This window comes from Camelina sativa, chromosome 9 (genome assembly GCF_000633955.1).
Source record: "Camelina sativa cultivar DH55 chromosome 9, Cs, whole genome shotgun sequence".
NCBI classification, from domain to species: domain Eukaryota; kingdom Viridiplantae; phylum Streptophyta; class Magnoliopsida; order Brassicales; family Brassicaceae; genus Camelina; species Camelina sativa.
The window spans coordinates 21,669,703-21,694,172 of record NC_025693.1 but is presented as its reverse complement, the minus strand read 5'-3'; the positions used below and the strand labels follow the sequence as shown (position 1 = coordinate 21,694,172).

The window sequence follows — 24,470 nt, the reverse complement described above, 5'->3', positions numbered from 1 at the left end:
ATGACTATAATATAATTTGAATTTGTATTATTTGTTGTTTTATTCCTATATTATGTAAGATTTTTGTATTTAGAGTTGTGCAAGTCGATTAATTGATTCTTATTATGTAACACATCAATTGATTCTTATTAGTATTGTTTGAAAATTTTAATATTAGTAATATATTAGCTTCTAAAAACAATTCAATGGAAAAAAAGAAAAAAAAATTGGGCTTGTTCGGGCCCAAAAATATTGGTCTGATGTCTTAATTGCAAGATGTATAAATGAAAAGGGCTTGGACCATGATCTGTTAATAATATATAATTTTCAAACTCAATCCGATTTTTAGTTTTAAAAATTAACTCAATGGCAATCTTGTAAATAAGTGGCAAGTTTAGGATTTATTTCATAATTGTACTTAAAAAATGTATATATAGATTACATTGTTCTCGCATCAAAGATTTTCTTTAGAACAGACGAGAGAATATACTTTACCAAATTTAGCGCTACAACTTTATGTAGGTACGGTTTACGTAAAACTAGATTCGGACCCGCACATACGTGCAGGTTGATTTTAAAAACTAAATTTACTAACACATTTATAATTTATTACGTACATGCGGATTATGTTTGTAAACATATTTTTAATAAATGTTATTAACATTCATAATCCAAACTTTTTTTGTATCAGTTTAGTATTTGATTTATTTTTAATTCGGTTTAGACAAAAAAATGATCAAATTTGTTTTTGTTATCAGTAAAAACAATTATATTAAAAAATAGTAACAGAAAGATGGTATGTCTAATTTAGGACATAAAATCCATCATGTCCTGTATATGTCTCATAACTATGGTTGTTTTTTTTTTTATCTATTATAGAACATAGTTTAATGTTTTTTCTTTTTCTTTTGAATATTTTTTTGACATTTTTGTGTTAGATAAATTGAAAAATATGTTACATAATATATTGGAAGCATTAATTTATTTTAATTCTAACATGATCCTGGATTTTGATTTTTGAAAATTTTTAATCTCATCTTATTCCTCCTTCCATCCCGTTTCCGTCCCATTATTCTTTTCTCATTTCCTCAAAATCATGTTCCTACATATTTAGCACACAAACACGTAATAGTTTGATTCAAAACAAAATAAAGTATTTGATGAAGAAAAATAATTTCTTTGAAACATTCAGTTAATAGAATCACACATACATGCCGTGTCAGTTAACATTCTTTTATCTCTTGTTTTGTACATGCTTATGCTAGATAAGCTGAAGAAAAAAAAAACATATTTAAAATACTGTTGTTTTACTTTAGTTGTAACATGTTTTCGGATCCGCACATTTATGCATTGATAAAATGATAAGTTATAAGTAGTTTCAAACGTATGTATATCTTAATTCAGTATCCAAGATTTAAACATACTGTATATATGTAATACATATGTTTGAAATCATAATATAAAATCATAAATATTGTTTACAGATATCTCACAATATATAACCAAATTATATTTTTATACATATATACAATTTTGTATTTAATTGCTCGATTTTAATAGATACCGATTTAAATTATTTCTATAAACATTTAGATGATTTTGTATATTAGGTAACATCATAATTTCTTGTTTCCGGATATATCTCAAAATATAAAATCAAATTAAATAAGTTTACATATATACAATTTCGAAATTAATTGCCCAAATTAAACATATACATAAATATCAAAATTATTGTTTCCTTAAATTGTTTACGCAAAACTACTAACCTTTTTTAAACAGGAGTATGGAAAACAGCTCTGAACAGTTAATATATGATCCGAACAGAATTAATCCAGGGCATATAGGATCCGTGCATTTTTATTATCAAATTTACTTTAATGTCCCTTTTGTATTGTATGCTTTTTAATTTATTCAGGATCATTTTATGTCATATATTTCAGGATTCATTTTGCCTTGTAAATAATGCTTCCCTTTTAATAGTATAGATTTACTTTAATGTCCTTTTGTATTGTATGCTTTTTAATTTATTCAGGATCATTTTATGTCATATATTTCAGGATTCATTTTGCCTTGTAAATAATGCTTCCCTTTTAATAGTATAGATGTTGATAATTTTACGTTAATGTATATGTTAACATTGTATTTTGCATAATATCATGTTTTTTTCAAATACATACATAAATTGGCCCATATATATTTCCCAAATTGGACACTATAAATTGTTGTCTACCAATGTCAAAATAAAATAAACTAGGTACTAACCCGCGGAAAACCGCGAGCTGAACTTTTTTTGATGAAAATTTGTAATAATTTATTTTGTTATTATGTTATTTATAATGGTTTATAATTAAAAATTTGGTTTGCTTATATTAAATTTTTTGTATTTAAAAATGTTTATTGAAAACCAGTCAATAAAACATTTACATGTAATAAATAAAATTGTTTAAACCTTTGTCAATTAAACATAATTCTTGCTATAGTTGTGAAGTAAGTAAAAAGATATAACTAACATATAAAAAGAGTAACTAAATATATCTAGTTAAGGTTCTGAAAAACCTGTTTGATAACAACATTCATTGTTTTTTTTCTGTGACTTCCTTTTCTTGTCTGTAATAAGCACCTTCAAGTATTGAATATATTTAAATCTCAACTTAGTTTTATTTTCCTAAAAAACAGTGGCTAAAAGAAAATATAACTTTTTAAAATAGATAAGATACTATACCTATATCTTTTATTTTTTATTTATTAATTTTTAAAATCTAAGCCGTCAAACAGAACTGTTATATATTTTATTCGATTAGATTTTTGAGAAAATTTTTAACCCGTGCTGGAAAAGTTTTTTGAGAAAATTTGAGGTTATATAGATTTTATTCGATTAGATTTTTAAAATCTTAGCTGTTAATTTTTGATTATTCTGTAAATCTATATAAGTTTTTTTGAATACTAAGTATTTTAGAATATTATAGTGTTTTATTTTTGACGTATACTACAGTTTTATATTGTTTGTTTGTTGTATTTGTATCATTATTTTGTGAAATATGAAGTAGTGATTTTAATATTATAATTATGAACTAATAAAATTTATTAATTTATCAGCTATATAAATTTAGTTTTACCAACCTGCCAATGTGAAAATTAAAACACACATTTTATATTCATAGATCGAGTAATATATCTTTGTTTTTAAAAGTTCAAATCACATCATATGTAGAAAAAAAATCTGCATTTTGTAAAATCATAAGTATTATATGAAAATTTCAAAGAATTTGTAAATAAAATACAATAAATATGATAGGAGAATCATAATTTGAAATTTTAACAAAATATTCGAAATCTTGTTATTGAAAATAATTATATTGACTACTTGGATATAAAATCTTAGTTTTTGAAATCTGATTTGTTTATATTTTTAAAAAAATATTTTGTAATTTTCGTCTATAATTTATTAGAGAGAGAAAATATTTTTTTAACTAATAATTATTTAAAATCATTGGCATGACAATGTAAAATTAAAGAAGAAAATAAACTCTATTTTATTGGCAGTTAATTATTATTTTTTGTTTTTTTCTAAGTACAAATTAGTTTTGATTTGAATAGATTTCTTTTACTTTTTTGATTTTTTTATATTTGATCTGTCAGCATTTTTAATTTTTAATTAATTATATATATTTAGTTAATTAATTAATCTTAATTAAAATTTTCTAATGGCAATTGAATGTAACTTTTTACACATTTTAAGGTTAGTTTCATATTTGTACTTCTCAATTAATATAGTAGGATTAGCTGTATACCAGTGTCAAAATAAAATAAAATAAAACAGTTGTCTACCTAATTAGCTGTAAAATCTTAACTCAATGTTATTTGGTATTTAAAGGCTTAAATTAGGAAATCTAACACTGGATTATATATATTTAATTGAAATATAGAAAAATATCTAGCAGTTTTGGTATTTAGGAATTGTAGTTTTTTTGGAATCTAGTATTGTTAATTTTTTCCAAAAGCAGGAAGAAGTGACAACTTTTTTTAGCTATAAAAAATGGTCATAACACACAGTAAGAAGAACTAAGAAGTGGAAAAGAAAAAAAAAAGATTTAAAAAGATAAAAAAGAAAGCAAAAACAAAAGTCTATTTCATTTTTTTTTTTCTTTCTCCCCCACTAGTCTTCGTTTCTAAACTCCATCATCGTCATCATCATCATCGCCAAAATCCCCAAAGAACCTCAGATTAGGGTTTCTATTTCACTAGTTGATCTGCAAGTACTGCTCATAATTTTTTCGAATTCGTGACTAATCATGGCGAATCAGCAGAAGCAACTCCGCCGGGGCGTGCCGGAGTTGGCTTCTTTGGCTGGTCGAGAAGAGAGTTCCGTCAGGGGGATCGATCTTATGAGAGTTGATCAATGTGATGAGATCGGTTCTGCTAACCAAGTTTCTACTCTCTCTGTATCTGCCTCGACGGTTTCTCGGACGGTTGCTGTTCCTGTGTCCATTGAGCAAGAGGTTAAAGTTATTGACGAAGCTGCCCCTGTGAAACGAAAACGGGGGCGTCCTCCGAGGTCTCAGGCTAATACGCAGTTGCATAATCGGCCGCCGCCGCCGCCGCCGTTGCGGAAGGACGACAAGGAAGAGGATGTTTGCTTTATTTGCTTCGACGGTGGAGACCTCGTTCTCTGTGATCGCCGGTAAGTGATTATCACTTTACAGTTATTAATTCCGTTAGATAGTATTCTCCATAGGAAGATTCGGCGTATGTTTGAGTAAGTTACCACTAAGAAGAACTCAATTTAGTTAAGTTTTATTGGACATTTTATGGTATATCAACGATTCTCAATAACTATGTTCTTTATCTTATCATTGAGATTCCATTTATCGATTATGTGTTGGTTAATGCCATAGGTTAGAGATACTCAATTGCTAGCAAGAGGGTACTATTAACTATTTATGGAGGTTTTAGTAACGGTATTTGAGTTATTTACAAGTTTGTGATGGCTTTGTTTTGTGCATTCAGGAATTGTCCCAAGGCATACCATCCAGCTTGTATTAAGAGAGATGAGGCATTCTTTCGAACAACGGCGAAATGGAATTGTGGTATGTCGTATAGTCTATGATGTTACTATGTTGTCTTTGTTGTCAGCAAGCAATCTAGAGACTGATTGTTCTGAGATGTAGTTGTTTCGAATACCTTACATGATGACGTGAACTTCCTTCGGAGTCTGATGTTTCGCTCAATTCATTTCAGGTTGGCACATATGTGGTACATGCCAGAAGGCTTCCAGTTACATGTGTTATACGTGCACTTTTTCTGTTTGTAAGCGGTGCATTAAAGATGCCGACTATGTGATTGTGAGAGGTAACATGGGTCTTTGTGGCACATGTATTAAGCCTGTCATGCTGATTGAGAATATTGCTCAAGGAGATAATGAAGCGGTAAGACAATCCTCCACAAATCTATAGTTTCCATTCAATACTTTATAGCAGCATAATTTGCTCGGGCGCCAGTTAAATATTTTGTCAACCTGCCACAATTACCTTAAGAATAAACGAGGAATATGGTTTGTTGATTTAAGTCTTGTTTGGGCTTTACATTTATTTGGTTGTTCTTTATTAATATACTAAGGGTTTCCATATATATTAACCCGATTAAAATCCCTCGTAGTTTGTCATGCACATGACACTCGTACGTTTATGATAGCAATCAATCACAAGGTAATACTCATGGAGATTTAGAGATTTGGGGTTGATTGATTTCTTATTTTACGAGATATCTAATGGATTGATGGGAGTTTTTCCAAAGTTGTTAGTCATGGGCTTCCTAGCTATTTAATTAACTCTTACAAGGGCAGTAGAGTATGTTGGGATAATCGGGTGTAGTTCATTAATAGTCTTAAGAAAGTTGAGTGTTTGTCTTTTATATTACCCTCTTTAATCTATCATATTGTATGCAGCTTAAATTTGTTTCCGTTATTTCTTAGGTTAAGGTGGATTTTGATGACAAGCTCAGTTGGGAGTATCTATTCAAGATATATTGGCTTTGCCTGAAGGAAGATCTGTCTCTAACTGTCGATGAGCTTACTAGAGCAAATAATCCTTGGAAGGAGGTTTCGAACACTGCTCCTAAAGTGGAGTCACGCAATGATCCGACCAATAACAGGGTTTTAGATGTAGCAGTGAACGGAACGAAAAGAAGAAGGACCAGTGATTCCCCCACCTTACCCAGCAAGGTGGATGGAAAAAAGCCAAACAATATCCTAAAGAAGGCTCCTGGAGATACGTGCTGGGCAACAAGAGAACTCCTCGAGTTTGTGTCGTTCATGAAAAATGGCGATACATCTGTTCTTTCACAGTTCGATGTACAGGGTCTTGTGCTTGACTATATTAAGCAAAAAGATCTTAGAGATCCTCTTCAGAAGTCCCAAGTCGTTTGTGACCCGATGCTTGGGAAGTTGTTTGGAAAACCGCGAGTGGGTCACTTTGAAATGCTCAAGCTTCTCGAGTCTCACGTCCTTATTCAAGAGAAACAGAAAGATGATAAAACCACGAATGGTGAAAGTACTCATACTGTACCTAGCCAAATAGAGGATAGAAGACGGAAGATGCGTAGGAAAACTGATGGCAGAGTACAAAATGAAAATCTGGATGCACATGCAGCCATTGATGTTCACAATATCAACCTGATATATTTAAGACGTAAATATTTGGAGTCTCTGCTTGATGATATCAACAAGGTTCACGAAAAGGTGGTAGGCACAATTTTGAGAATTAAGGTATCTGGCAGCGATCAGAAGCTGGATATTCACAGGCTCGTTCAAGTTGTAGGTACTTGATTAATGGTCATATTAATGCTTTCTTAAGGAAAATGGGTATTAGTGACCCAAATGTTTTAATAGTAAGATCTCATCTGATGTTGTGTTTATCCAACAGGTACAAGCAAGGCAACAACATCCTACCAACTTGGCCCAAAGACTACAGATGTTATGCTAGAAATACTGAACTTAGACAAGAGAGAAGTCATCTCGATTGATCAATTATCAGACCAGAATGTCACAGAGGTGAATATCTTTCTCGGCTTGTGAATAAAGAGTAAAACCCATCTTATTTGGTAGCTCTAGTAAGTACGGTTAAATTTTATCGTTAATGTACGTATAACCATGGTTTTCAGGATGAGTGCAAACGGCTGCGGCAGAGCATAAAAAATGGCCTCAATAAACGTCTGACTGTGGTAGGAATGCACACATGATATCTTCTCGTCCTAAAATTGTGTATTTTACCTAAGCTGGAAACATGTGTTTTTTGTTTTGGTGGCAGGGTGACATTTTGAAGACGGCAGCAACACTGCAAGCCATGAGAATCAATGAGGTAGATTCATTAAAAACAGCATATATCTTTCGTATTAAATATTGAAGATCCTCATTATCATAGTTCTTTATTGTCCACTACCGTGTTTCTTATGGATGTTTTGTGGATGTAGTCTCTGGAAGCTGAGACATTAAAGCTCAATCATCTTCGTGATCGGGCCAGTGAGAAGGGTCATAGAAAGGAATATCCTTTTTGAACTTTGCTATACTATATTTGTTGCATTTCATTGCGCTATTTCTCTTTGCAATTTTGCTTGATATATAATATTTTGAGGAGTCGTTGATGAAATAATTCATTGAAAACTGACCATGCTGCTCATAGGCGCAAAGAATAATTCAGTTTGGGTAGTATACAACTTGACAAATACCCCGGTCTTCCCATTTAGACTTTGATGCTGATTGCATGGAATGATGCGTTTTATCAATTTTTTCTTAACTATTGCCCACGCTTAGAGAATGTGTAGAAAAGCTAGAGCTTCTAAAATCACCAGAGGAACGTCAGCGGCGTCTGCAGGAAGTCCCAGAAGTTCATACAGATCCAAGCATGGATCCAAGTCATGCATCATCAGAAGATGTAGGGTTGGGTACAAGGAATCAAGGTCTCCCACCTTAACCTAGGATGTCAACAGCTACTTTGTTCATTATCTTAATGAATATTCCTGATTGTTGGATGCTATTTACAATCTTCGATGCTTTTTATTTGCAGATAATCACATAACGGCACAAAGTAAAGGTCCACTCAAGAAAGGGGCTATCTTGAACAACATGGGAAATAATGCACAGAAAAAATATGATGCACCAATTTTGCGAAGCAGAAATGCTGTGCATAGTGAGAAAGATGATTGTTCTAAGGTCCACAACAACTCATCAAATATCCAGGTTTGACATACCACCTTACATTCATAACGTAACCTCTCATGATTTTCTATTTTGGTTTCACGTCATGTAAATTTCTGGGTACTGCAGGAAACTGGTAAAGATGACGAAGAGAGTGAAATATGGCATTATCGAGATCCAACAGGAAAGACCCAGGGACCGTTTTCTATGGTGCAGCTCCGCAGATGGAAATCTAGTGGCCATTTTCCCCCTTATCTTAGGATATGGAAAGCGCATGAGAATCAAGACGAGTCTGTGCTTCTGACTGATGCTCTTGCCGGACGATTTGATAAAGCAAGTACTTTGCCAAGTTCCTCTTCTCTTCCCCAAGAACCAAAACCGTCTCCGCATGATTCTGGCATGGATGTGAACTGTCTTCAGAAGAATCATACGCCAGTTAACACCAGTGCAACCTCCTCTCCCTATACTGTCAGTGCCCATTTTGACGATCCAAAAGAGAAACAAGTTGTGGCTCTTGTAGCTTGCTCTGGAGAGGATGGTAATTCTGTTTGTCCCCAGCCTCAAGTTAGTTGTCCGGCGTCAATGTCTGTTGTGCCAGGACACGTGGTTACTCCTGACGTAAGAAAAACTCCAGGATCTGATCTATCCAATGTTGTGCGGGCAGATGGTAACCATAGCACAACTAATACTGTGGAGGATGGATCAAATGGTGGTTCTGTTTCCATAAACGGTTCTGTTCATGCACCAAACCTGAATCAAGAAAGCCATTTCCCTGATTTCCCCAGTCCTACACCTAAGTCGAGCCCTGAAGACTTGGAAGCTCAAGCGGCGGAGACTATTCAGTCTCTGTCTTCATGTGTCCTGGTCAAAGGACCGTCTGGTGTCACATGGAGCACCACCACCACATCTACCACCGATTCTGCTACTACGACGTCAAGTGTTGTGGTAACTGGAGGACAGCTTCCTCAAGTAACTCAGCAGAATGCTATTGTTTTAGCTGCACCGTCTGTAAAGCCAATTGATTTGGTAGCTGATCATGCCACAACTACTCAGACTTCAGACAACACCCAAGTGGCTCAGTCATCTGGGTGGCCGGCCATTGTTGCTGACCCTGACGAGTGTGATGAATCGGTTTCAGATCTATTAGCAGAAGTTGAAGCAATGGAGCAGAACGGTTTGCCCTCTTCACCTACCTCAACATTTCACTGCGATGATGACGATGATTTGACAAAAGGACCAGAAAAAGATTTCTTTAACCCTGTGGCACGCATGTCCCTCGCTCCTGAAACATGCAGAATGGATGTCTCTCAGGCGAGTATTCTCGAAAATGTCTCTGCCGGGAAAAGCTCAATGGGCACAGAAGAAAAAGTAAACACTCCCTTCAGCCACTGTGGAACCGCTGGTCCAGAGCTCCTGCTTTTTGCACCGCCAGCGCCAGCTCCAGCTTCAATAACTCACGACCTGACTCTAACGACAACAGCTCTCAGACTGGGATCAGAAACCACAGTTGAAGCTGGACCAGTGGTCGAGAGGCTTCTCAAGTCTGGTTCGGAACCAAGCCCTAGGGCACTGTCATATCATGACTCAGCCCGAGGAAACACCGAGCGCAGTCCACGAGGGAGCCAGCAGAAGAGATCCAGCGGACACAGCAGGGACCGGCAGTGGTTGAACAACGGTCACAACAGTCATAATAACCGGCAGTGGCCATACAGCAATAGCCATGGTTATGCCCATGGATCAGGTTCGTACGCAGCTCATCCGCCCAAAGGGCTGAAAATTTGTAAATTCTATGAGAGTGGAAACTGCAAAAAGGGTGCATCTTGTAGTTTTTGGCACCCTTGAATTTTTTTCACATTTCTTGTATTTTGTATTTATTTGTTATTTAATACATCTCGAACATCCTTTTTGTAAACATAAATTAGCTGTGGCTGGCTCTTTCTTGGAAAAAAAAACAGAAACAGAAAGCAAATCGTTTAGAGTTTTGCTTGGATGATAAAAGTTACTGCTATATATTGGAACAGATGAGTAAAGTAAGGATGTACAGAACAACTTTATTTATAGAAAAAAAAAAACTTCAATCGTAATCCTCAGAAAGCAGCAACTTTAAGCTTCTTCCATTTGTAAGGAGATTCAAGAATCTTGAGATTGGTCGTCTGCGATTCTTCCGGGAAGACATAATCAATGTATTCCTCATACTCTGTTGAACCGTCTTCTCTTCTGATAGCCTTTCTCTTCTTGAGCTTCTTCGGGAGCTTCGGTTGAACAGCACTGACATCCCCAAGCATACCAAACTCTTCTCCATGTTCAGCCAATCCTCCAACAGTGTAGCCCGTTCCTCCTTCAGCTCCGGTTTAGACTCTTTGTAGTATGTGTTGGCTCTGTCGAGAATGGCTCTGGAGTGTTCAAGAATAGCATCGTCTCCAGCAGCAGAAGCAGAAGCTTCAAACTTTGCGAAACTAAGCCACACCTTGTAATGCTTTGTACGGTCCTGTCTAGTTCAATTGTCTGAACTCAAACTGAGCAGCGAGCAACCATATTTTGGCAAAAGAGAATTTGGCGTGTGGGATAAGCTAGAGACATCCTCTGTATACAGCTCGTGTACGCTCCACATCTCCAGCTTCCACCTCTTCATAAAGAGCATAGTCAATCCACAAATAGATATATCTTTTCCAGTATCGTTTCTCCTGAGCAGGTGGAACATTAGCAATAGCCCTCTCTGATCCTATCCTTGTTCTTTCGAGACTCCTCAAAACTAATGTAATCGAACCAGGAATCATAGTTAAAAGGGTTCTTCCTCACTTCATCTTCGTACAGAAACCTTTTCTGGCTAACAACTGCGTCCTCAATCCCTTCTCTATCCCCATTCTGTTTCTCAAACGCCACAAACTTCCTATACAAATCCTTAGCTCTTCCTTTAAGGATATGGTCGAGAGCAAACTTGTAGATAACCCTAGCTCGTTCTACTTCTTTGCACCCTTCTTCAAACTCAACAAATGCCACAAAGATAACTATATGTGTTTGTGTATTAACGTCAACAAAACACTTTGGCTCTGCTGGTGATCTCACGTTTGATTTTACTTAGAGGTAAATGGTTTGAACTTTATTTCAACACATGACATTTTTAGGCAATTTGCGTTTAAAGAAAAAACAAAATTAAAGAACATTTTCAGTCTCCGCTCATTATTTTTTCCATATTATTTTTGATCATGTGCTTCTCACGTGATTGACTGAATCCATTTTCATGGTAACTTGTGTACAAAATTATATCCATATTTTGCATGATTCTAAATGTTCTTTTTTTATAATAACAAATTGATATGTAAATTATAGCTCAGTGAATTGTCGGCATATAAGCAAAATAAATAAAAAATATTGAAAATATCCGAATCAAAAAAGTTGATCATAAAATCAAACATCTAAAATGGAAAAGATTGCGGATAACCATTAATTATCTTATTATAATTTCAAGTTTTAAATGTGAATTCTACTATTATCATTTGCTTCGAATATTTTTTATCACCAAAATCTTTTTAAATCTGTATTTTGATTGATTTATAGTTTTGGACATAATAATAATGGTTTATATAGAAAATTAAACAAACAATTATACTAGATGCTCATTCCACCAAGAAAGCCTGAGAGACTACATCATATATGGTTTTCTGAATCACAATGATTTCCCAAATTAAAAAAACCTTCTAATCCGTGTGGTGATTTGAAGCTTGGATTTGTTGATCTAGAAAATTGTGTATATATGGTGAAATTGCGTACTCACTTCCTAATAATATTTTGGTATGAATTAAATAACATCGATTTAAAATTAAATAGGTCTTCTATTAATCATGCTAAAGAAACTACAAATTTTAAGACTATCATCGTCAATATATGACTTAATTGCTATTTATCAAAAAAAAATCATCAACCTCCAAAGTTTATTTATATTTAATATCCATTGCAAGTTTGCAACTAAAACAATGTAATTTTTGGGACTTCTCTGTCACTGTAGTCCAAGTCTCGCCTACGGACTACAGTGATTTTGTGCCGCATGAGTACCCTTACTCACATGTGAAGATACTCGAGTTATCTTCTTCTTTCAGTTTTGATGTTAATTGTTTTTTCTTACTCTCTCTTGTTAGTTAACATATTTTTTTTTGAGGTTATTGGCATTTTAGTATATTTTCCAAATTTAATTAGAAATGTAGTACAGTAAAACCTCTATAAATTAATACTCTATAAATTAGTAAACACTATAAATTAATAAAATTTGCTAGTCCCAAGTCGGGTCAGTGTAAAAAATAACAAAATTCGATAAGATAATAAGATAATAATTTTTCTGAAATCCTAATGTAAAATATGGTCCCAATAATATCATAAATTAATAATCATGAAAATTTACATATATATATATATATATGCTGATATAATAATGTATGTTTTTCCTACAGCTCATATCTATAAAACAATTGTTATGTTTTATTTTCAAACTGTAATGATATAAAATGTTTTGTAACATGTCATAAAGATAGCTACATTTTGTTAAAAACTTTCAATTTCTAGATAACCATCATTTACATTTTGATAGTTTGATTGACTATTAAAATACAACAATTGATATTATTATTCATAAATTTGAATTTATGTATGACATGTGTATAAGTGACTTTGTCTATTGTATTTGTAATTTATTATTAATAATATTTTCTAAATATTACAAATTCAATTCCAATACCATATAATTTAAAACATCTGAAAGTCTATGTTAAAATTGTCTCAATTCATAATTTAATAAAATTAAAATATTAAAAATATATCTACAAATTAATAATTATTAATTTACACTATAAAATAATAACTATTAATTTATAGATAAATTAATATCACTATAAATTAATAAAATGTCTTGGTCCCAACATTATTAATTTATAGAGGTTATATTGTACATGTACTATTTATAATTGGAGAAATAGTCAGGGTCCCACTTGTAAGATATAAGAGCAAGTTTATTGGGGGGTTCATATAAGGGGAGTTCTTAAATTTTTTATGGATTAATTGTGTACTGTTTGGAATATAAGAAACCATTATCTCTTAGATAAAATTTTCTCTTTTATTGGTAGGTTCTTATTTTGGATCTCTTATTTTTGAAAATATTGTTTTTTAAAATTTTAAAATGTTAAATAGAATAGAAGGTATAAATGTGTAAACATTTAAGATTTTATAAAATTAGAAAATATTGTATTTTAATTAATTTTCAAACATAGAAAACAGAATAAAAACATTAATACACATTAGTGCAATTCATAAATGGGGAAAATGATTAATTGCAATTTAGAAGTACAATTAATCATTCATGGCCAAATAAAATCAAATTTGTCAAGCATACCAAAGGATATTACTACAAGATAAATAGAACAAGAACAATGTACTCTTAAATTATACAATCATGTTGCCATCGATTATTTTTTAGCTAGGAAAAGCCAAGCATGCAGAAAAATCAAACAGCGACCAATCAGACCCGAGATTAAAATGTGACCAAGCCAAGCCTGCAGCAAAAACAAACGGTGACCAAGACAAGCCTGCAACAAAATTAAACAGTGACCAATCCAAGCCAGCAGCAAAATAAACCAATAACATCATACTTGAAGAGGAACATATATGCAAAAGAAGAAAACAAGAGTACCTTAAAGTGTATGGCTCCTTCTTTGTTGTTATCAGAATTTCTTCCATCTTCTTCATCCTCTAAGTCGCTCTATGTGAAATCCAACTTAAGAAAATGTACAAGAGGAACAGATATGAACCAGAAGCTAAGCAAACAAAAAAGGAGCAAGAGGTGTGAAAGTCCCTCTACCAATTTGTTAAGCCTTATACAGAGCTCAACGAAACAAGTTTAGTAGTAAGTAACAAATAAACCAACCTTAATTCTGATTCGTCACTCATTAACTCCTTTGTTCATTTGTTTGAATCAGCTGTTGAAAACCTGAAATCACAGAACAAGTTGAAGACACCATATGTACCTTTTATATTATAGTCACCACACAGCCTGCAAGAAAATATAAACCAGAGTGTTAGAGAAGTTTTTTGAACAAGTTGGTAATCATAGGGAACGTAAACAAATTAAAATGAAAATCACCAGTATCGAAATCAAGGCACTTAATTCACAGTTTCTATAATCTTTAGAAGGTGAGAAACACATTACGTGCAAAGCATTGTGGCTGTATGTATACGGTATACCAAACAAGACAATAAACACAAAGATGAAATAAATGGATTGTGCGTGAAGATGGTTGAGGCACAACCTTAGATAAATTGAGGCACAGCCTTAGACAAATTGCAACTCCCTAAACGAGAAATCAACATAGTTGAGGCACAACCTTAGATAAATTGAGCAATTGCTCGCCCTGAGGCAAAACATAAAATCTAATATTTATGTAATCTAATTTACACGGTGAAACAAACTTCAACAAGAGCAACAAAAGAAACCATCATCATGGCAAAGGCTTCACCGGCATCAAATGATGGTGCTCCCCACTGGTATGGCCATGGAACTCTTATCATATGATTCAATCTCCTCCAACTCAGTCACCTCCGATTCCAATTGATTCAATCTCCTCTCGTTTCCAATCGATTGTGAGACGGCTCTTTTCCGATTGTAAAATCGGAGAGATTCGAGAGAGAGTGAGAGGGGAAGAAACGATGATTCAATCTATCGCGATTGGCCTCCGCAGTCAATCTCCTCCGACCCAATCTCCTCTGATTCAAGTATCCTTCGATTCCAAACCCTTCTTCTGATTCCAAATTTCTTCGTTGTATTCAATCGCAGAGAAAGAGAGAGAGGAAAACAAATCGAGTGTAGAGAATTTTTTTTTTCTTTTGTATTATTTAGTTCGACCAACAAGATTAAGACACGTAGCGTCTCTTAGAACATAAAGCGGTATACTATATAAGGGGTTCCCTTAAGTTTTTTTTTTACTTCTGATTTATTTTTTTGATTCAAAATCCTTAAAACTCCACTAAGAGCTTACCGATAAACTTGCTCTAATGTTTGTGAAATAAAATTATAAGAGAGAAAGAGAAATGAGATGGTGTGTGAAAGAGAGAAATAGGGAAAAGAAAATATTATTTTATTTTATTTTTTTCTTCTTTTGTCATCACACCTCATCATATCTATTTATTCATATATTTTGGTAATATGATTTTTTTTTAAAAGAAATTCGGATATATAAAAATCTATATTTTTTTCTTTATAACTTGATATATATTTTGTTTGATAATTTTATTTGATAATATTTGGGACTTCTCTGTCAAAAAAAATAAAAAAAATAAATAATAATAAATATTGGGTCTTAATGGATCTCGGCCCATTATTTTTATTTTAACATGTCAAAATAGTTTAATGAATAAATTAATTTTAAAAAAAAAAAAAGAAAAAAAAAATGGGAACGAGAAGATGGAGGGCACCGCCGTAATACAATACCCCGCGAGCAGATCGGACGACAATTTGAGAGGATGAGCGTTAGATAGAGAGACACATAGCGAAGGAGGTAGAGAGAGATTTCGCGAAAAAAAAACGAAGGGGAAGGTTTTGAAGATGAACGAAGGCTCGAGCGAAGAAGTGACGAGGACGGTAATGGAAGAGAAACCGGAACAACAGAGAGGATCTCTGGAGAAAGGAAGATCGTGCAAAGGCTATCTCTATTACTCTTCCACTCTCAAATCCAAATCTAAGAACCCTCGCTGCGTCGGTATCCCTCGCACTCTCCGTCAAGGTATTGATTGATCCCTGTGTTTCTCAGTATTTTTTCCCTAATTTGGTATCCTTTTTTTTTTGTAAAATTGAGAATCATCTATGGCTGTTTCTGCTATATTAGTGTTCATGTAATTGAATCCTTTACTTATATCGCGGAATTGGTTACGGCTATGAATTGGTTAAGAGATAGATTCTGATTCAGAACAAAGCCTGTATGCTTTATTATAGCTATAGCTTGTTCATTTTTTTATCACGAATTCTGAATTGAGATGGTGTTTTGTTACTACTCTTTGTTTCGGCTCTCATGGTTTCTGCATTCAGTAATGACTATATTTCATAAACTTTGTAGTTCCTGATTACGTTGTTGGACAATCTGAAGCTGAAGCTTCTAAAGAAGGGAGAACCTTAGCAGATTTTTACTATGGCTGTTTGGGATATTCCGTCTACATGACTGAGAAAGACTCATCTGCCATCAAGCAACATACAAAGACTCAGCTTCCTGTTTGTGTTGGCCTTGAGGTTTGTCATTCATATCCCTTTTCCCGAGTATTCATTACATTGCTTTTGAAAGTTAGATAATTTTTGCCCATGGTTGTTAGGCTGTCTTGTCAATCTATTTAGTTTCTTTTCTCTGCTTGTTTTTTTTGTTGGTCCATGTGTATGTATGCATTATTTTGAAAGACATTATCATCTTCTGCAAAAACTGAATACATATTTAGAACTTGATAAACTTCACTGGCAAGGAATATGGTTCTACTTGGTACTGTTTGTAATCTCTGTTTTCTCCATCGAACTTTCTTATGTTTATTGCAGATACTAGCAGATAGAAGAGCAGCTTCTGGCAATACTTCATCTGTTCCTGTTCCAGTTCCAGCCCGTGTTCAAAATAGAAACGGTACACCGATTCTGCTCTTATTCACCAGTTTACGACATTGAAACTGAGTCCTGCCTCTTGTTTCCTCATTATTTTTTTCTTTCTTTTGTATAGAATCTAGGGATCTGCCTCAGCACCAGAACAATAAACCAGTGCCAGCCACAAATACAGAAAACGGCTTCTTAACCAGGTAAGCAAAGAGCTTTTGCTTTAGCTGGAGATACCTTTAAGATTTGACTTGTTGTTGCTTAATGGGTAATGGTATTGGTATTTGACTTGACTGCCTAATTGATTCTGCGTGAATACAAAACCTCAAAGTTAGATAACCCTTAGGTCTACAGTAATTTAGTCTAATTAATCAAAGTCTTATCTACCATAAATCGTTGTATGTGAGTCACAAAATGAGCATTGTTTATGACACACAATATTCATTTCCGTGGGGATGTATCAGGTTCACGAGAAACGCAAGCCTGGTAGCATCAGGGGTGATGAAGAACATGAAGAGAGTTGGTAACTATGTGAAAGAGACCGTGGACGATTCCTTGGACCCCTATCGAAAGCGACCAAAATGAAGAAACTTTTTACATTAGATGTGGAGAGAGACAAATCCAAAAAACGAAAAGAAAAAGAAAAGAAAAAAAAGCACAGGTGACAGACGACAGGATATGAATCTTATTTTGACACTTTTTGGATTCTCTTGAATTATCAAAAAATAAAAGCAACAACAACAAAAAAAAATGGCTGTATTGATATCTTTAAGGAGGCCATCCCCCAAAGTGATTAGTTACGGTTACGAGAACAGTAATGTGTACACCTTCTTCAGTTTTGGTTTACTGATTAATATTCATATGGCACTTTTATTATTCCGGATGAAAACTCAAAACGATTCGAGTGCTAAGACTAAACATAAGATTTGAACTCTTGCAACAATACTTTATCTCTTTACTCAAATGAGAACATAAACAACCAAGTGAGGTAATGACGAATTTAGTCGGTTATCAGTTTCCTATGTAACATTCTCATTTCAGACAATGAGACAAGTTATTTGGTCAAGTGTGGGAAGTTAAATTAGCACGTGGAGTAAGTAAGTAAAAGAGAGGTTGAGTTGGGAAACGTGCCCAATTAGGAAAAGACAAAGGCTCACGCTTTCTCTAACTATCATCGTCGTCCGTCTGTTTCTTTTGATGGTACTGCGATTTCCATGGATGACACCACGAACAGAACAGAATATTCATTAAGAGCAAATACCAACCAAACCCATCTTCCAAATTTTCTTCTTTCCCCCTCTCCCTCTTCTCCTCTCTCTCTCTCTTCTTTTCCTTTTGACCATTGCATGCTTACCCGATTGGGAAACTCTTCCTCTAGTTATATTGATCTTTCTTCCAACAGCTATTTCCCGATCCAAAATTTGGGGGGTTTCAATTTTGCGAATCAGTTTAGGGAAATTTTTCATTTGATGGCTGCTTACGCGAATTATCTCCGGCTAGCACGACTTGGAACTAGTTCGGGTGTAAACCTGTCGACCCTCAGATCAATCGGTGGTTCTCCAAACCCAACATTTGACAGGACTCTGTTCGATCACCACGAGATTCGTTCCTCTTCTTCTTCGCCGTTAGTATCATATTCACCGTACAGACAATTCCACGCCAGATTCATCTCTCAACTTATCAAAACCACTGGGAAGCGTTTGTTTCTTGTCGATACACTCGCTTTGGTAATATAACCCTTTCTTGCTTTGTTCGTTTTGCTTACCTATAGTGATCTGCTGAATCTTTCTTAGATCATTATTGTTTGCCATGTCTTTTTTATCTATTAGTCAATTCCTAGGCAAGAGACTCTCTGTGAAACGATTCATTTTACAATTTGTGCATTCTGAAATGAGACGATAGTATGGTTATATTCTAGACCTGACTCATACAGTTCATATTTCAACTTATCAAAACCAATGGGAAACCTTGGTGTTATAGCCTTTTCTTGGTCTCTCTTTTAACAGACATTGCTTTAAATTGTCTCATCTCTTAGTCAATTCCTAGGCAAGATTGTGCAAACAGGAACTTTCTGTAGAACAATTTGTGTATTTTCCTTGATTTTGAAATGAGACAATAGAATGGTTCGATTTAAGACCAGACTCCCTAGGATGCAAATGTCTAGTCGTTATTTTTGTAGATATAGTTTCAAAGGAGAATTCTGGAATGTGATTTTCAGGTTAGGAGCTTAGAAGCACAAGGCCTGCCTTCAAAGCAAGCCGAGGCAATAACCGCTGCTATAACTGAAGTTCTTAACGATAGCTTAGGTGTTGTTTCACAGTTGGTTGTCTCCAAGGGAGAGATGCAGAAAGTAAGTTTTTTTCTGTTATGACAAGCCTCTGTTCGCTCATCAATTCCAAAGAGTAAGAACCGGTTATAGGTAGCTTAAATTCGGTCTAACTTTGATCTTCTTGCGTCTCTGGTAGGCTGAAATGACGCAGGAATCAAACTTATCCAAGTTCAAAAGTGAGATTAACAGTTCACTGGTAAGTTGCGTTTTCACTTTTCAGGGAACAATTTTGTACTTTGCTCTCAATCTCTGAATACCGCTGCTCTTATAGTGACACCTTGTTTCTGAATGATTGTTATGTATAGGACCACCATTTCTCTTTGCTGCAACACGAGAATGAGAAACTCCGTAATGACATAGAGCGAATCCGCTCTGATATAAGGTCAGCTTTCTAAAAAAACCTCTAAGGTTTGGCTCTGCTATAGACTAAATCATTGCACTGACTATTGCAATAACATTGCAGACACGAGATTGACAAAGTCACAGCAGGACAACGGTTGGACCTAAATCTTGAAAAAGGGTCAGAGAAACGACTACCTTCTTTCTTTGTTCCTTTTAAGGTTGTTCTAGGTTATTATAACCTTCTAAAATTGTGGCATGTCTATGATGGCGCAGGAGGATAAGAGATGAGTTACAAAATCAAAATGCCGAAACCTGTAACCTTACAAACAAGCTTGACCGTGTAAGTGTTCTCATCTCTAGTTTATGTGCCTTTGTTTGTTTTTGGCAGCAAAAGTGTTAATGTTTTTTTGTTTATGTGGTTTCAACCTCTCAGGAGATTCACACTTTGAGAGCTCAGTTGGAAGCAGCCAAATACGAGGTGATCAAGTACTGTATTGGTACACTTGTATCCATCTCAGCCGTTGGTCTTGCTGTCCTCCGGATCGTCATGTAACTCCATCCGACGGTGTGCCGGTTTTAAGACCAACTCCTCATCTTTGCTGTTTCTTTTTTAATCACGGGATGAAATGTTGTTGGTCTGTGCTCCATATCTTGTTCATTATTTGTATGTTTGATGTAATTTTATTTCTTCCTTTTTTTTTATGTGAAAGAAATAAAGACTAACCCAGTCTAGTAAATTTGAACCCTTCACGTAAATGATGTACTTTCACGGGAAAAAGGTCACAAAAGACTTCAATGGGACAGAGGCAACAAACTTAATGTATAGGGGGCCAGCTCAAGTCCCGTGAGATATATAAGTTGTTAGTTCTCCCTCATGACATAACAAAGAGTCGATAACTCTCGAGAAAAGAAAATCATACTCGACGTTGACGAGAGCTTTTAGAGCCAAGGGCTGCGATGCGATGATGAAAGTAGCCTAGAGGAAATGCGTGTACTGCTTACTACTACTGCCTTTTATAAAGTCAATAGATTAGGCGAGTTTTGGGTGTTGTGTTGACTACTTACTTATCAATAAACGAGCGAGTCATGGAAACGTAAAAGCGAACCAAAGAAATAATGTCAAAGATGGAGAAAGTGGCACAGGCACATGTGACATGTGTTGTTTGGATCAAGGGTCTCCCAACAATTGGGCACACAACTCAAGTCGAACCAAATCTATCTATTACTCTCTTTTTATAGTCGAACTTTTAAAAATCTACCAATTTTATGTGGAATTATAGCTAGTAGTGTTGAAACTTAATGATGAGAGAACTAATTAGAGACAATGGACCACACTAATATAAAAGCTAAAATAGTTGAATCGGGTGGGAAATGCTCATCACGTGACTCTTCCACGCCTCTCTTTGGGTTTGTCCTCTTTTTATACGTTTGAATTATCATCAATTAGTATTATGTTCAAAGTACAGCAATTTGGTAAAACATAATTCCACATTTCGTATCTTTGTATGAATTAGATGTTCCAATGTGTTATCATTCACGCATTTAGCTTCCGTGCTTGTAAAATATGTCTAGTTTTGAATAATTGTTTTTTTTCCTTGGAAGTTTTAATATATTGGTTTAAGAAAAAAATTCAACTAAATACATTATGCTAGCTTGAATCTATGTAGTGGCAATATAGTGCAATAACGACCCTAAAACAAAAAAAAAAAATATTAACGTACACTAGCACAAACACTACAAAAAATAATATAGTATTGCAATATTCATGTTCGTTCTAATTTTGTAACATATTTTGTGATCTTTTTGCAATGATGGATACGCATCACAATATTATTATAAATTCATTGCTAATTTACGATAAAAACAAAACAATTGTTGTAAACTTTCGTGACAATTTTAACTATACAAGAATAATATAGTAAGTCAAATGGGACATCTTTTAACTATTATTTGCAAAATTTTAGTATATATATATTGCAATACTTACTTTTTTTTCCTCAAATATTTTTTGTAATTCTTACTTTTCAGTTTTCATCAGACCAAATAAACTCCCTTCTCAATTTTTATGATATATTGTTGCATGCATTTTTTTTCTTTTCTTTTGCACACTTAGATTAAAAAGTAAAATAATAGAATACAAAGAAAGAAATCAATTTAAATATCATTTACATACCTTATGGTATTTTGGTTACCATTAAACATATATCTATACTATTAATTGGGGAGTACACTTAGGGATAAAAAAAAAGAAAAAAATATAACATATATCCATGTTGCCAAACAGACCTATTTGCCTACATAATAAAAAAAAATTAAACTTTCTTAAAACAATGGTAACAACTATTAAGGAAATAAATAATTAACTTTTTATAATTGGTTATAGATTTCATATCTATTTTTTGATATGGGTATAAAGCATAAATAATTAATTTCGAATATATTAATTTATCCAAATATTTTTCTAAATTAAATACTAAACATGTATAGTTTTCTAAATGAAATTAAAGCCAACAAGATTACAAAATGAAATTTAAAATATTATAATAAAAACAAAATTATTTCTATTAATAATTAAATTAATATACCTCTTGCTAACATCTACTATATTCTTTTTTAGTTCGCCAATACTATGTTCTATGTCCAGTTTATGATTTATTATTCTTATGATTTGTTAAATTTATAATTTTCTATCGTGTATATAAGCATATATAAATCAAGATCTTTTTTGAAAGCATATATTTTTTACCTAGAGATTGTATATAAGGGAAGATTGTGGTATGAACGGGTGTTCATCCAATTGACATAGCATCTGCAAAACAAGAAAATTACATTTGATTGCTTAAAAGAAGTCCACATTTTTTATATGAACCCGGTAAGTCACAAAATACTATATTAGTGTTTGTTTTCTTCAGTTTTTATATAGATTTATTTAAGAAACCTCCGTAGGAAATTCTTATTAGAGTATGTAGTTGAGCTTTGCATTAACATTAATTAACTTTTGAAACCGGCAAATACAGCAAGGGGTATGTATACATAATCTATATAAGTACAATTAATCTTCCATGACTATACTGTAATCAGCTGGATGTATTAAATTATATTATTTTCTTATTTTTTCAAATATATGATGTTAACAGTCTTTATTAAAATGGCACTATAATATATGGAAAAGAAAAAAAAAACACACATTGCAGTAAAATTTTATAACATGAGCACCTTGAAATTTGTTTTTAAATCATGTTATCTTTAAAAAGTCTATTAAAATTTTCCTTGAAATTTGAGTGTTTGAGTGTTAATCTCAATACTTTTTAAATTTTTATAGACTTTTAAGTCATGGTTACCTTGAATCCCTAATGAAATATTCAAGGTAACGATGACTCATAGTATAGTTCATAGTATAAAAATTTCTAATTAAAATCTTAAAGTACTGATTAACACTCAAACACCCAAATATTCATAAACCAAAATGACAAAATTTTGGGTTAATGACGTTATACTATATAAATATGTTTACACATGCTAAATAAATAATTTTAATTCTTGACGTGTTATATTAAATATTAAAATACATTTAATTTTTTCAAATAAATCTTACTACTTTCAATTGAACTAGCATAAGTTCAAAAAAAAAATACATAAAATATGTTTTTTTTTTGCCAGCTCATAAAATATGTTCTATAACCGTTAAAAGTATTTAAAAAAACATAATCTAATATAGGTGAAACATCTATAAAATAGTAAGAATAAAGAAGTCAATTAATTTTGTAATATTTTTATTAAAACATATGACATATAGATATACTATGAATTAAATTTATGTTTATTTCATACGGGAGTTCAAGAATTTATGTTTTCGTCCGATCTCCTCCCGTTTTAAATCAGAAAATACAAATTTTTCCCATATCCGGAATGTCCCATATTGGGAATGCTTTCTGTTATGCAACGAAAATTTGAGAACGGGTGTAAGACATAATAGAACTTGACAAAACGAAAAGAGAGTTACGGCCATCCTAAATATTTGTATATGTTTCAAACGGGTTTTTATCGCTGTTAGCGGTTATATATCCAATTTGATAGTTCACAAATTTAATAGAATCTAACCAATCATTTATTGGATTTAGTTTGTTACCAGTCCAACCGTTATGTTGTTCCAAATTTTAAGATACTGGTGAAATCATTATTATTTTAAATTTTCAAACATTAATAAAGCAAACCAAATACAAACTAAAATTCAATTAGTATAAATTTGATTATATCTACAAAATTAATTTTTTTTATAAACATAACCCCGCACATATGTGCGGGTCCGAACCTAGTATTAATTATATCATGTTCATGCGCTTTTATTTTGTTTCTTTATTTTCTCATTTCCCCATTTTCTCTAGATAACAATTATCACATAAATTCCGGGATGTTTAGTTATCACACACGATTAGCTAGCTAGATACTCTAATATATCGATTAGATTTACTCTTTTTTGTATATATAAAGTTTTCCACTTACTTCAGTTTTGCACATAATTCAAATATTTCTAAACTTAAGAAAGAGTCACTAGTTTGGAAATGAATGGTCTTTCCAAAGTCTCCAAGAAAAGAAAACGAAGTATTATGAAACAACTCTTCCCGTTTTTTTTTTATTTTTATACCTCATTTACTAGTGGTCCCATACCCACTAACATCCTAACAACAATCAATAACAGCGGATAATCAAATAAAATAATTCCAATAATATTCCAACATAAATAATCCAATAACATCATAATCCAAACAAAGAAATAACCAAAAGCTAACATCCTACAATGTTCCAATGACTTAATCTAGCAACCTAACATCAGCTAGACCACAATCAATCAAGCCTCTAGAACATCCTCCTCCTCATCGCCTTTGATTCCACGATCACACTTTTCCTTTACCTGCACACCACAAACAACAATTGAGATGCGTAAGTATTATCATAAATACTTAGTGAGGCCGTCCTCCCATCTACTGGGTTATACACACAAGCATATGAGACCCTCAAGT

At 33.3% G+C, this 24,470-nt stretch overlaps 3 protein-coding genes, 1 long non-coding RNA gene and 1 pseudogene across 6 annotated transcripts; 3 read left to right on the top strand and 2 right to left on the bottom strand.

Annotated features, from left to right (window-relative positions):
* LOC104711650 (zinc finger CCCH domain-containing protein 44) lies at positions 4,275–10,171 on the top strand. The gene is made up of 11 exons (XM_010428351.2): positions 4,275–4,663; positions 4,990–5,069; positions 5,221–5,408; positions 5,954–6,797; positions 6,903–7,030; positions 7,141–7,200; positions 7,287–7,337; positions 7,450–7,520; positions 7,784–7,935; positions 8,043–8,215; positions 8,303–10,171. The coding sequence occupies exons 1-11, from the start codon at positions 4,275–4,277 to the stop codon at positions 10,013–10,015; spliced, it is 3,849 nt and encodes a 1,282-aa protein (XP_010426653.1). The 3' UTR covers positions 10,016–10,171.
* LOC109126463 lies at positions 10,619–11,444 on the bottom strand (annotated as a pseudogene).
* On the bottom strand, positions 13,476–15,059 carry LOC104711649. Of its 3 annotated transcripts, none has more exons than XR_755372.2 (4): positions 14,467–15,059; positions 14,085–14,210; positions 13,851–13,974; positions 13,476–13,713 (listed from the first exon to the last, which is right to left on the bottom strand). It is a non-coding gene; the product is annotated as an uncharacterized LOC104711649 (long non-coding RNA). The 3 variants fall into 3 exon arrangements; XR_755373.2 differs by having other exon boundaries at positions 13,476–13,746; positions 13,851–13,934; XR_755371.2 differs by having other exon boundaries at positions 13,476–13,746; positions 14,467–15,058.
* LOC104711648 lies at positions 15,594–17,624 on the top strand. The gene is made up of 5 exons (XM_010428350.2): positions 15,594–15,936; positions 16,267–16,436; positions 16,731–16,812; positions 16,906–16,981; positions 17,243–17,624. The coding sequence occupies exons 1-5, from the start codon at positions 15,759–15,761 to the stop codon at positions 17,361–17,363; spliced, it is 627 nt and encodes a 208-aa protein (XP_010426652.1). The 5' UTR covers positions 15,594–15,758; the 3' UTR covers positions 17,364–17,624.
* LOC104711647 (coiled-coil domain-containing protein 90B, mitochondrial-like) lies at positions 17,925–20,227 on the top strand. The gene is made up of 7 exons (XM_010428349.2): positions 17,925–18,505; positions 18,997–19,128; positions 19,244–19,303; positions 19,413–19,489; positions 19,571–19,627; positions 19,723–19,789; positions 19,883–20,227. The coding sequence occupies exons 1-7, from the start codon at positions 17,993–17,995 to the stop codon at positions 20,000–20,002; spliced, it is 1,026 nt and encodes a 341-aa protein (XP_010426651.1). The 5' UTR covers positions 17,925–17,992; the 3' UTR covers positions 20,003–20,227.

What these genes read in the sequence shown, in the direction of transcription:
- LOC104711650 (XM_010428351.2), top strand. Translation starts at nt 4,275, where the DNA reads ATGGCGAATCAGCAGAAGCAACTCCGCCGGGGCGTGCCGGAGTTGGCT. An exon ending in CAGACCAGAATGTCACAGAG is followed by an intron (nt 7,031 to 7,140) that starts GTGAATATCTTT and finishes CATGGTTTTCAG; the next exon opens with GATGAGTGCAAACGGCTGCG. An exon ending in GAGAAGGGTCATAGAAAGGA is followed by an intron (nt 7,521 to 7,783) that starts ATATCCTTTTTG and finishes ACTATTGCCCAC; the next exon opens with GCTTAGAGAATGTGTAGAAA.
- LOC104711648 (XM_010428350.2), top strand. Translation starts at nt 15,759, where the DNA reads ATGAACGAAGGCTCGAGCGAAGAAGTGACGAGGACGGTAATGGAAGAG. An exon ending in CCCTCGCACTCTCCGTCAAG is followed by an intron (nt 15,937 to 16,266) that starts GTATTGATTGAT and finishes TAAACTTTGTAG; the next exon opens with TTCCTGATTACGTTGTTGGA. An exon ending in GAAAACGGCTTCTTAACCAG is followed by an intron (nt 16,982 to 17,242) that starts GTAAGCAAAGAG and finishes GGGATGTATCAG; the next exon opens with GTTCACGAGAAACGCAAGCC.
- LOC104711647 (XM_010428349.2), top strand. Translation starts at nt 17,993, where the DNA reads ATGGATGACACCACGAACAGAACAGAATATTCATTAAGAGCAAATACC. An exon ending in TTGTCGATACACTCGCTTTG is followed by an intron (nt 18,506 to 18,996) that starts GTAATATAACCC and finishes TGTGATTTTCAG; the next exon opens with GTTAGGAGCTTAGAAGCACA. An exon ending in GACCTAAATCTTGAAAAAGG is followed by an intron (nt 19,628 to 19,722) that starts GTCAGAGAAACG and finishes ATGATGGCGCAG; the next exon opens with GAGGATAAGAGATGAGTTAC.